Source organism: Rhincodon typus, chromosome 36 (genome assembly GCF_021869965.1).
Source record: "Rhincodon typus isolate 14 chromosome 36, sRhiTyp1.1, whole genome shotgun sequence".
NCBI lineage: Eukaryota > Metazoa > Chordata > Chondrichthyes > Orectolobiformes > Rhincodontidae > Rhincodon > Rhincodon typus.
In genome coordinates, this window is record NC_063367.1 from 23767705 (window position 1) to 23781314 (window position 13610).

Below are 13610 nucleotides of genomic sequence, written 5' to 3' on the forward strand. Positions count from 1 at the left end.
GAACTAAAGACAAAAAAAACAAATAGGCCATTCAGACCTTTGAATCTGCTCCACCATTCATTAACCTTCTTGTTAATCTGCATTTCCTGCACCTTCATAACTTTTGATTTCCTTGTCGATCAAAATGTCTTACTCAGGCTCCACTGCTGCTTGTGTATAAGCATTTCAAAGTGTTCTATTGTTTTGAGAAAAGAAATTCCTCCTCTTCATCTTAATGGCAGATAGGTCAGTTTTAAACTATTAACTTATTGTAGACTTTCCCATGAGGGGGGTCGTCCTGTCAGCATCACTGCTGTCAAGGCCCCCCAAGTGTAAATAATTGAGCCAGATTGCCTTTCATTCTTCTGAGCTGAAATAAGTATAGGCCCGAGTTACTCATAAGACAAACCCCATATCCCTGGAATAAACCTAGTGAAATCTGTTTGAACTGTTTCCTATATAAGTATGTCTCTCATTAAATAAGTAAACCAATCATACATAGCACTTACATTTGGCCTCACCAATGTCAAGTATAGCTGTGGCGAGACCCACCCTATTGTTATGCTCCATTTCCCCTTCCAATAAATGCCAACATTCTGTTTCCCTAATCATCTTAGCCTGTGGGCAGTGCTGCATGTGTTCCTCAGGGTGGGCATTATGATATTTTTGTAAACACGCCAAAGACCATTCACAACCTGAGAGGATGAGTCACTACACTGTTTTTATACCACTTTGGTAGATACTTTTAAATGAACTTGGTCAGACATTACAACAGACCTCTGGATCAAGCGAGACTTGAACCTAGGCTTCCTGGCCCAGAGGCAGTGATACGATCATTGCACCAGAAGATCTTCAACAACCCCATTGTATTTTTCTAGAACTAGAAGTGCTTTTCCAGACTACAGTCTTTTTCCCCTCAACAATCTTGTGGGAATAATATTGCAGAGAATAAAAAGGGTGCAATTCAAGAAGGTTTGTCTCACAAAAGCCTGAACAACAGGAGTCGGCATTGATTTATTAAAAGCAAACCATGTCTGACAAATAAGACCTGTGAATGTATCAGACCAGGTATTTTCCTTTTTAGACCCAGCTTAGTAGTTGCTCTTGGGACTTGGCTCAAATTCATAATATAGCTTTGCTTTTCTGTACTGTGAGTAAAGAAATATTAGAACATAAGAAATAGGAGCAAGAGTAGGCTATTTGGCTCCTCAAAAGTGCTCCACCGGTCACTAAAGTCATGGCTGACTTGATTGGCCTTCACTTTACTTTCTTACCTGTCCTCCATGATCCTTGATTCCTTAGTCAATCAATGATATTTCTAACTCAGTCTTGAATATATTCAATGACCTAGCCTCTTCTGCTTGCTGGTGGTAGAGAATTCCAAAAGCCGTAAAATGCTTAATGTGGTCTATGATGGAAAATTGTTTTGTTGTAGGGAATTGGAAGAATTATTCAAGGCTAATGTAGAGCAATTGCATAACCTTTAAATTATTTTTTGGATTGGCATCAAAGCATAGGGCATCCTATCATGTGATCAGTTACACATCCATCAGTATAGAGAGGGACCACAGTTTCAACCCCTTTGTATTTATCTAAGGCATTTTGAACTTTGCATCATATTGGCGATTGACCTCAACCAGACACTAGACTTTGGAGTTCTAGCTAAAATGTCCAATGATAACCATTAGCTTCCCAATGTAACAATTGGAACTTCTATTGTACTGAAGATCTGGACAAGTGATCAGCAAGCATCATGAGAGACTCTTGAGATGCTTGATTTACCATTCCTGATTTTGTACTGAGTCTGCAAGTCTTTTTTTACTTCAGTGACAGGGAAATTTCAATAGAATCAGAAAAATTTGGGAAAGGGAATGCTGAATCCTAGATCTTCAAACATGGAACCAAACTATATTAAGGATATTTGTTGCCAGAACATAAAATTTTCTCTGATACTTCTTAGTTGAAACTATTAATATGGAATGATAACCTTTGGCCTTTGCCTAATGACCAAGATTTTCGGAAAAGTCCTATTATTCCACTCCATCTATCCATATTTAGCTGACAAGCTCATCATTCTGGTCTTGTTGCTATTGGAAGAATGTTGTTAAACGTGAAAGGGATAGGAAAAATTTACAAGGATGTTGCCAGGATTGGATGGGGAGGCTGAATAGGCTGGGGCTTTTTTTCCCCAGAGTATTGAAGGCTGAGGGGTGATCTTATAGAGGTTTATAAAATCATGAGGGGCATGGATAGGGTGAATAGCCATGGTCTTTTCCCCAGGGTAGGGGAAACCAAAACCAGAGGGCATGGGTTTAAGGTGAGAGGGAAAAGATTTCAAAGGGACCTGAGGGACAACTTTTTCACGCAGAGAGTGATGCATGTGGGGAACAAGCTGCCAGAGGAAGTGGTAGAGACGAGTAGAATTACAGCATTTAAAAGGCATCTGGATGGGTACATGAACAGGAAGTGTTTAGAGGGATATTGGCCATATGCTGGAAGATGGGACTAGATCGGTTAGATGAGATCTGGTCAGCACGAATGAGTTGGTCTGAAGGAGCTGTTTGTGTGCTGTATCATGCCATGACTCTATAAATGACCTGTGTTTCTGAATCAATTATTAATTTATATATAAAGTCCATTGGGGCAGTGCAATGACACTAAAAATGACAGAGGGAAGAGTTGGTGCGAAATAATCAAAATGGAATTGGAAGGGAAATAAGGAACTCTTCCGCTCTGTGCTGCCTTGTTTGTCCCTGTCACCAAACAGTGAAATCAAGTTTGACTTCAAAACCTCTCAATGTTGAATTCTGATATGAAAGAAGAGTCGGAGAGAACAAAGATCGAGATCGTGAATAGGATTCTATTGGGGCATCTTACTATTGAAATTTTGTTTTGTAGTTTGCATAAGAAATGACTAACATTGATCAAATCACAAGACCATCAATAATACACTTTTGCAGGCATTACATTTTTTTCGTGTATCAGGCTTTGCTGGGTAGACAAAGGGAAGAAGGGGGAGAGGAGGGTTGGGGAGAGGATTTGGCGGAGGCAGTTTCGGCTGTTGGGGGAAGGGAAAGCGCGGGCACCTCCAGCACCGGAAGCGGGTGTTGTTAGGGAGCGGGGGGAGCGGAATCGTGTTGAGAAAAGGCAACTATCGGGGAAAGGAGCAAAAGACAGCGGGTGAGTGGCTGGAGGAAAGGCTGAAGCGGCAAAGGTTGAAGGGGCGATGCTGCCCAGTAAGTACCGAGCTCGTCTGCTCGGGAACCCGGTGAGTACCGCGCCGTAACCATGGAAACTCAACGCCAAGCCCGGATTTCAGGCAATTACATCCCGAATAGTTCCGAGGGAGCGCTGCGCTGTCGGGGGGCGTCGGTGCCGAAGGAGCCTACAAACCTTTTCGGGGGTCGGCACTGAGGGTGCGTTAATTCATAAAAAATATCTTTGAATGTATAGATAGTCACAAATGCAGTTTGGCTCTGTACACTAGCATATCAAGGAAACCAGCATACATTGGAGTTTGACTCCATCTAAACAAACCAAAGGCAGTTCTTACAAATTTAAGACTATATTTATATGCATTTGAGGCACCAGGAGGGTCTGATAACTGAACGTACCCCCATTTAACTTCAGCAGGAAGACCTCAGACAGTGGTCTTTCCTGACTGTGCTTTGGCAGCAGCTGCCCCAAGATTCAGTGTGTTCCTCAGCATGTAAACCTGGAACTTGGAATGTGCTGGGTCAACTCCTTGTTCTGCAAGACCAACAAGTTTTGGGCAGACCAAAGAATGTTTTTTTGCTGAGTTGATGGTCCTTAAGACACATTCGACATTTGTCTCGGTGTGCGTCCCAGGAAACATGCCATACAGCACAGAGTCCTGTGTCACAGAGTTGCTTGGGACAAACCTCAACAAAAACCAATCCTCTCTCTAGACTTCTATTGCAAAGATACATTCCAGCAGGAGGTGTGTGACAGTCTCAAAGCCCAGCAGCTGCTTCGAGTGCAGCATGCAGTAGTGCAGACTGAGCAGGCGTACGTGAAAGATCTCACAGGTAGTGCCCTTCACACTGCTAGCCAAGTGTTGGAAAGTTCTGGTGTGAAGCACTTGTGAAACTTCAATATGTGGATGACAATGTCATGCCTACTCTCTCTGAACAGAGTCTTCAAACTTTGCTTACTGCCTTCACAGAAGCATATAGGAGAACTGGCCTCAGCCTCAAGACAACAAATGTTTACAAATCCATCCAGGTCAATTTCCAGTCCATCCCTTAACTGCATATTAGTTGCTCATGGGCTTAGTCAGGCCAGGCCATTCTACTACTGCCAAACCAGTCCTACAGATTTTTTTTTAATGGTGGTGGAAAATTAAACGACTAACTGGGCGAAGACTCTACAAATGTCAATATTCAATTCATTCACGTGAATGAGTGGTGTATTTGCAACCATCATCAGCCAGGTTTGTTGAGTGGATGTCCACCTCAGTTTGATCCTGTAACACTGCCAGTCTTCAGCCAATTTGATTCACCTTGTGCTCATAAGAAATGACGTGAAGGCACTGCACACAGGCAAGGTCTTTGGTCAGTGAAATGATAGAAGTTATCTTTGCTATCAAGTGGCGCTAACATAACAACAACCTGTTCACTGACGCTCATTATCAAGGCCATCAGTTCCGGACTTCATTACAACTTTGGTCTAAGCAAGAACAAGGATTGGAATTCAAGGTGAGAGCCCTAATGAAATTGAAATCAATAGGAATTATTTTGGAATCATATTCAGCACAAGGACGATAATAGTCATTGCAAGTCAATCACCTCCACAAGTGTTCCTCAGGGTAGTGTTTTAGGCTCAACCATCGTTAACAGTTTCATTGCTGAACCTCCCTACATAATAAGATCAGAAGTGGGAATATTCGTGATGATTGCAGAATGATCAATACAATTCACAAATCCTTAGTGTTGATATGCAGCGAAACCTGGACAATATCCAGGCTTAAGCTAGAATCATTAGAATTCCTACACTGCAGAAATATGCCATTTGGCCCGTTGATTCTACACAGACTCTCCGGAGAACATCCCTCCCAGACTCACCATGTTGTCCACTGCATCTCTGTTCATTTATGTGGACCAATCAGCATCTTGATGACATCTCCCATCCTGGGAGATGATGAACTGTCCCTCAAATGTATGTCACTTCTGGACTGGACATCATCTGTCGTGGCTGTAGAAGTTGATTCATGAGTGGCCATCGCATTCATAGCTGGTACAGATGCAAAGCATTGCCCTGAGATTTACTGATGTCTTTTCCTTCTCTCTTTCCTGCCAATTTGCTGTTTTGTCCTCTGTTTGTTCCGCGCCCTTCCTGAATACTTTCTCCAAGAACTTTGATCAGCAGCTAGGATTTCCATTCTGCCGACTGTGATCTGAGCAAACTTCAGGTCTTCCTTAAAAAAGTTCTTGGTTTGAAGGTGAGAACAATTAATCCCATTCCAGTAGCAAGCTTGACATAAAACATGTTTTTTGTGATGTGGCCATCATCCATCTGCTCAGATGACCCAACCAACAGAGTCACTGCCAACTGAAGAGAACAAAAATGCTGGGGATGCCTGCATGCTGCTGTATTTTCATATTTGGTATTCTGCTTGGCTAATAGATGCTCATTATTGCAGGAATGAGGTTTCACTTGGCTGGGACGTTCTAGAACCAGGGAACACTGTCTTAGAATAAGAAGTAGGCTTTTTGGGACTTAAATAAGGAGAAATATTTTCCCTCAAATTGTGGTGAATCTTTAGAATTCTATGCCTCTGAAGTCTGTGTAAGCTCAGTTTTTCTGTTTCAAAATTGAGATTATTAGATTTCTACATGTTGAAAATGTCAGGGGATGTGTGAATAGTGAAGGAAGATGGTGTTGAAGTAGAAATTCTGCAGTGATTTCATTGAGTGCTGGAACAGGCTCTCAGGGCTGAAAGGCCGCTTGTGCATCTATTTCCACTATTTTTAGATGCCTGCTGCATACTGAGCTTTGTATTTTCATTTAGTTTACTGTTGGTCTGTACTTGATTTCTCAACTTCGCCAATGCTGCAGCTGTCATTTCAATCTAATGCCGATTTCAGCATCAACGATCCGTAGCTGTTAATTGTTATTCCAAGATTATATGAAGCTGTTCATTTTTGCATTGAGGAATTTGATGGAACATAGAATCCGTACATCCTGCCTAAAACTTTGATCTTCTTGAAGCTGATTGTTGGTCTGAACTATTTGCACACTTGGGTAACTGACCAGGAAGCTGTTGCCAGTGAACTTTATTCTGGGATCCCAGTGCAGTGTCATCAATAAGCAATAACTTTAGGACATTATGCACTTTGGTTGTGGTGCACAGTGGTGTCAAGTTGAAAAGCTTGCCATTAGCTCTGGCACATAGACACACTCATTTGAGTTCTCAAAAGTATACACTAGAATGGAGAAAAATATGCTAAACAGAGTTGGTGCGAGGGTGTAGCCTCTTTCAACCTGCTGCGGATCTTGATAGCACCTGATGTTGATCTATGTTCTCTGTATGTTTTCATACAGAAAATAAAATGTCCATGAATTCGGGTAAACTGACAATTTTTCAGTGCAGTGCCACAATTTTCTAGAGCTTTACAACTGTCGTAGTAAGAGTTCTTATATTATCATGATCCCATCTGATGGTAATAATAGGGGCAGAGTGAAAGCTCGCTTGTTTTATTTAGCAATTTATTTTCTATAGTCCTTAGTCCCTGAGAATGTTCATGAGGCTGTCAATATACTTTTAACAAAGAAGCATAAAAGTTTCTTACATAAAAAGAAAAAGTGAGGGAACTCTGTTATGTCATGTAAGAACTGTTTGAAATGGTTTAATGACAAATATCAGAAGTAAAGATTCAGCCTCTTATCCTAAACAACAACCCTTACAGATACTCCAACCTCAGTAAAGCTCTCCATGTTAAATTTCTTGTTTAGCCAGAATGGCTGTAATCTGTTTCTTGTTAGCAAATTAATGCATTCCCTTGATGCTGTTCTCTTTAATTAATTTTTCTTCCAGAAACCCTTAAATAAATGCTGACATATCTCACTTATTATTTAATGTTTGTTCCTGATAAGCATATCTTCCACTGATTTATGCTTTGGAATTTTCTTCTTTGAGATTGAGATTTGAGATTATTTTCCCATTCCTGACTGTTTTGAAGTCTGCTATTAACAGCACTTCTATTACAGATCTTTCTCTGAATGAACCTGCACAGTATCCATCCTTCTGCATGGTTCTGATTTTGTTACTGGACTCCATTGCTTGACCACAGAAATGTTTTTTTGTTGATTTTTCTAATGCACTGAACTGTTCACTGCAAGGGTTTAACCATCTCATGAAAATGTATGAATGACAGTTGCTGCCACACTCAGAACTGAAATGTATCTGAAATCATGTCCTCCCCTTCATAACACTAATGATAGAAATATAAATCAAACTTAAAGCTATACACCATTCCTCCACATCAAACAATAATACATCATGAATCTTCATTCACTATTCTGGGAACACTGTCCTGTTTCCCCATAATAGAAAGGTTTGTATTTATGAATTGAGAGCAGCAATAGGTTACTTAGCTACTTAGGCCTGCTCCGCATTCAATAAGATCTGATTGTAATCTCAAATCTACACTCCTGCCTAACTTTGATAACTTTCAATCCCTTGCTTAACAAGAATCTGTCTACCTCTGCCTTGAAAATATTCAAGGACTCTGCTTTTCAGGGATAGTGTTTCAAAGGTTGGCGACCCTCTGCGAGAAAATATATTACTTCATTTCTGTTTAAATGGGTGACCCTTGATATTTGAAAGAGTGACCCTGATAGAACCATAGAAATAATACAGCACAGAGGGGACCATTTGGCTCATTTGTCCATGCCGACACAAAGATATCTATATTCCCTTTCTAATCCCACCTTTCTGCAGCTGGCCCATAGCCCCGCAGTTTACAGCATTTAAGGTGCTGATCCTTTTGAAAGCGTACTTTTTGAAAGCGTTTAGAGTCTCTGCCTCCTCCATCAACTCAGGCAGTGAATTCCAGACACCTACCACCTTTGGTGTAAGAAAGGTTTCTCAATAAGTCCTTTCTAATCCTTCTGTCACTCAGCTTGAATCTGGCTTTTGAACTCTGTGAATCAAGGGGGAAACTGGTTCCTCCCATCTATTTCCACCCCTCACAATTTTGTATATCTCAATCATGTCACCCCTCAGCCTTCACTGTTTTGAGGAAAACAATCCCAATCTCTCCTTGTAGCTACAATCTTGAGCCCTGGTTACTTTCTAGTAAGTCATCTCTGCATTCTCTCCAGAGCAATTAGTCCTTGTAATGTGGTGACAAGAACTGCGCACACTATTCCAGTTGTGGCCATGCCAGTGTCTTATACTGTTTTGTCATTATATCTCTACTTTTATATTCTATACTTCTGCCAATGAAGGTGAGCATTCCATACACTGTCTTTACAACTTATCTTACCTGTACTGCTAGCTTCTGCGACCTGTGCACTTGCACGCCAAGACCTCTCGCTTCACACACCTGTCTCAGTATATTCTCTTTTAACGTGTATTCCCTTTTACTGTTTGACCTCCCTAAATGCATTCCCTCACCCTTATCAGGGTTGAACAACATTTGCTATTTTCACACTGCACCAACCCATCTCAATCATTTTGGAGCTTACAGTTACCCTCTTTGCTGTCCACTACATGGCCAATTTTTGTCATCTGCAAATTTCTCAATTGTGCCTGTCATGTTCAAGTCCAAATTGTTAATGCACGAAGCAAACAGTATCAAGCCCTGCTGACCAGTGCTTGAAACAGCTTCCATTTGTAAGCACAACCATCAACCATTCCCTTTTGTTTCCTGTTACTAAGCAAGCATAGGATCCAATTCAACACGTTACCCTGTATCCCATGGGCTTTTACTTTTTTGACCAGTCTGCCACGTGGGACTTTGTCAAATCCCTTACCAAACTCCATGTAGAAAACATCCACTGCACCACCCTCGTTGACTCTCCTTGTCACTTCCTCAAAGAATTCATTCAAATTTGTAAGGCATGGCCCTCCCTTAACAGAGGCATGCTGACTATCCCTGTCTAGACTTTCTAAATGACAGTTCATCCGATTTCTCAGGATTAATTCTAACAATTTGTTCACCAAAACTTACTGGCCTTCAATATTTTGTCATTTCCTTTGTACCCTTTTTAAACAACAGCAACACATTTGCATTCCTCCAGTCCTCCGGCCCCGCACAGTGTCTAGTGAAGATTGGAAAATAATCCTCAGAGCATCTGCAATTTCCTCCTTGACCACTTTCCAAATCCTATGGACCAATCCGTCCAGTCATGGCAACATATCCACTTTCAAGGATTTCAACTCCTGTAACACTTCCTCTATTGTTATGATCATTTTGTCTAATATTTCACATGGCTCTTTTTGGATTACTATGTCCACATCATCTCTGCTTTGTGAATATGGAGACGAAAAATTCTTTTAAAATTCTTCACACGTCCTCAGTATGTTCACACAAATTCCCTTCTTCATCTCTGATAGGACCTACTTTTTCCTTAACTATCCTTTTGCTCTTCATGTGCTGGTAATAAATCATTGGGTTTTCCTTTATGTTGCTTGCGAATATTTTTTCATGCCCCCTCTTTGATTTCCTTCTTTTTAAACTTGATACCTGTACTTTCTATACTCCTCTAGACTGTCTGCAGTGTTGATTTTTTTGTAAGTATCAAAGTTTCCTTTTTCTTTTCAATCTTCAACTATATTTTACCCTAGTTCTAGATTCTTCATCAGAGGAAGCATCCTTTCCGCATCTGCCCAGTCAATGTTTCTCAGGATTTTACATGTTTCAGTCAAATCACCTCTTACTGTACTAGGCTCCAGTGGGTACCAGCCTAGCCTGACCAACCTTTTCTCATAAAACAACCTACCTATTCCAGGGATTATTCTAGATAACCTCCTCTCAATTTTTGCCAGTGTGTTTATGTCCTTCCTTAAATGAGATCATCAAAATCTTTCACAGTGCTCCAGATGTAGTCTCACATCTAACTTAAGCATAACTTTTTGCATTCACTTCCCCTTGCAATAAACAATAATGTTTTATTATCTTTCCTAATTACTACTGTACCTGCATAATAACTTTGTGATTTATGTATGAGGATATCCAGATCTCTTTGCAGCTCAGAGCTATACAGTCTCTCACCATTTAGATAATGTGCTTTCTTCCTGCCAAAAGGGACAAGTTCACATTATCCAATTTAGAACGCCCCTGGGAACTTCTCCACTGATGTTCTCTGCAATTTGGAACTTGAGGTAGTGCATTCACTTTTCTATCTGCTTGACAAAAAAAGCAAGCAATGTTACAAAAACAAATTATTTGGTCTTTATTATGTGCTATCCATTGGACTTTGTTGTGTGCAGACTGGTTGCCATATTCCCCACATTACAATGACCAAAAGAGAACAAAATCATGCAAGTTTTTTCCGTTTATGTGAAATCATTGAAAGCATGTGTTTTAAACAATTGACCATTGTTATCAAAATGACAGTGTTTGATTCTTGGATTGTACCTAATGCTACATTTGGATCTTGGTGTTGACTTTTGGAGCACTGTTTTTCATTCCTAATTTTCCTTGGAAGGGTGATGAAGACCAATAAAATTATTTTTGCTAATAATTAAAATTATTTGTCATGATACTTCTCAGTAATCAACTTATTATGGACTATATTCATGTGTGTGTCAGGGGAGGTGACCATTTTTGATGGGCTTTTGCAAGTCTTATTGGCTTTTTTTTTTCCAATATTAGTTAGCCATGATTTTAACTGTTGCCCTTTTGGTTTTATATTATGTCTTGAATATTTTACAGTGACTCAAATTTAGATGTTGGTTGAGGATAAAAATCAACTGGGCTTTCATTTTGATCTCTTCCCCACACCCCACCAAGAATCCTATAGTTACATGGTATCCATTACTGACACAAGAAAAATTGATTCTTGGGTAAAGTATTGAGGGGCACTAGGTCCTGTGAAGACACAGTGTTTGTTAGCAGTTTTGAGGAGGCAGAAAGAAGATGCAAAGTGCTCAGTTAATTTTTTTTAATATTTTAGTAGCGTGGCAATGTGAGTTTTCTCATAGTATGTCACAACAACACCAAAAGGATTCTATTTGAACCTTGGCAAAATATTGTTTAATTTACCAGTGTAACTTTTCACAATATTTACAATGATCATTAAACTCTGGTTACACCTCCCATCATTATTACGTACCACTTGTATTTATTGGAAGTACTGTAATTTCATTGCTTTGCTTGCAGATAAACACTTGCAGTCTTCAGTTAACCGTGCAAGCTTCAACTGTTGGGGACCGATTATCCCAGAAGCAGCAGGTAAATAGATGTTCGTCAATGGTGACTGATAGGTTACAGGAACTGCATTGAATAACCTTGAGCTTTTTGATATTGTTAATGCACCAATATAATTGGATCAGTATCTGTTTAAATGCATGTTTCTTTTGTCTTTGTGACCTGGGTTTCAATTGCACTTAGACAGGTTTCCTGCAATTTCCTCACTGACAGTTGAAAAATTCCGAACTTATACTAGCTTGTACAGTGTCTGGACAAAAAGTAGCATGCTATCAAGACAGATCTGAATGATCCCAGAACCAACAGTGCAGGTCAAAATTTTGCAGTCCTGCCATTTCAAGGTGGGAATGGTCCTGGATCGTTCAGCATATAAGGGGAGGAGGAGACTTCATAAACATTTCCATCTTCAATGATGGTAGAGCCTAATACTTGTCTGCAAAGGGCAAGACAAAAGGTTCACAAACCAGAGTGTCATTACAGCACAGAGGCAGCATTTGGCTTATTGGGTTCTTGCTGAATTTATGTAGAGCAATGCAGTTGGTTGCATTTCCTGCTTGATCTTTGGATCCCTGTAAGTTTATGTAAGTAAATTCAAAATTTAATACTGACAAATGTGAGTTGGTGAGAAGAACGTGGAGAGACGTTATAAAATTAAGGGTACACTCTTAAAGAGGATGCAGGAAATGAGTGTATGTGCATTAGGCATTGAAGGTAGCAGGAGAAATTGAGAGATCTGTTAACAAAGCTTACAATATGGTCAGTTTTATAGAGTAAGGATGTTATATTGAACTTGAGTAAGCTGTTAGTTTGACCTTGACTGGAGTATTGCATCCAGCTTTGGGTACTGCATTTCTGTAGTATGACGTCAGACAGAGTGCAGAAAAGTTTTGCGAATGATTCCAGGGATGAGGAACTTTGGTTATGAAAATAATATAGGAGTAGAGACTGTTTGCCTTGGGAAAAAGACAAGTAAAAAGACATTTGATAGTGGTGTTTGGAATCATGAAGGGTCTGGACATGGTAGATAGGGAAAAAGCTGTTCCTGCTCAGGAAAGGATCAAGAATGAAAGGGCTTGAATTTAAGGTAATTGGCAAAAGAACAAAAAGTGATATGCGAGAAAGGTTTTGCATATAGCGAGCGATCAAGGTCTGGAATTCACTGTCGGTAAGAGTGTGGTGGAAGCAGGTTCAGTGAAAGCTTTCAGAAGAGAGCTAGACTGTTATCTGAAAAGAAAGAACATGTGGACTGACAGTGAGGAGGTGGGAGAATGTCATTAAGCGAATTGCATATTTGGAGAGCTGGCACAGACATATTGGACTGAACAGGTTCCTTCTGCAGTGTAACAGTTCTATGATTCAAGTGCCTATCTAGTTTCCTTTTGAAATCGTTAGTATATTCCGCTTCCAACACCCCTAGAGTTCGTGCCCATCTTTGACCAGAACTGTGAGAGGATGATCTTCCTGAGCTGCCTCCAGAAATTCCTCACATCATACATACTAGCCTTCAGTGAAATCAGTTCAATCCATGTGATATCATGTAATGCTTGAATGCATTGGGTACAACAAACTCTCAGTTCTGATCAGCATTCGTTCTGTCGTACCAAAGATCTGTGCTGCAGATGCAGTTGTGCCTCTACTTCGAACACAATAGACAGCAGGAGGAGTAGATAATAGAAGGTAAGACAATTCAAACAATAAACCTGAGGATTGGGAAAGATTTAGATGCCATGAACAAATGAACAAAAAACTTGGAGTGTGAAAATAGAATATAAAACTAAATTGTCCAGAAATAGAAAAAGCCACTATCTCAGATTGTGAGATCATCTATCGGAATGCCAGTATATCTTTTCTTAGATAAAGGGACCAAAACTCTTCAAGACATTCTAATCAGGTTTATCAAGACTCCCCTACTTTTATGCACCATTCTCATTGAAATAAAGACCAAAATTCAAATTGCTTTCCCTATTACCCACTATACTAGATGCTAGCTTTTTGAGAGTCATGTATGAGGACTCCTAAATCCTTCTGTGCCGTATCTTTCTGCAGTCTTTACCCATTAAAGTGAAATTCAGCTTATCTATCAGAGATAGTGGGAACTGCAGATGCTGGAGAATCCGAGACAACAAGGTGCAGGGCTGGATGAACACAGCAGGCCAAGCAGCATCATAGGAGCAGAGAGGCTGACGTTTCGGGCCTAGACCCTTCATCAGAAAAAGCTTTTTCTGATGAAGG

General features: G+C 40.2%; 1 protein-coding gene across 2 annotated transcripts in view; it reads left to right on the plus strand.

The window, feature by feature from the left end:
• The first annotated feature begins 3056 nt into the window (after positions 1–3056).
• Positions 3057–13610, plus strand: part of LOC109912244 (leucine-rich repeat-containing protein 49) — a 167092-nt gene continuing 156538 nt past the window's right edge. The window contains exons 1-2 of one of the 2 annotated variants that reach the window (XM_048617282.1): positions 3057–3247; positions 11331–11402. In XM_048617282.1, coding sequence (XP_048473239.1) covers positions 3206–3247; positions 11331–11402 — 114 coding nt within the window. In that variant the 5' untranslated portion in view covers positions 3057–3205. The remainder of the gene's footprint in view (positions 3248–11330; positions 11403–13610) is intronic. The other variant, XM_048617283.1, reaches the window with a different exon arrangement.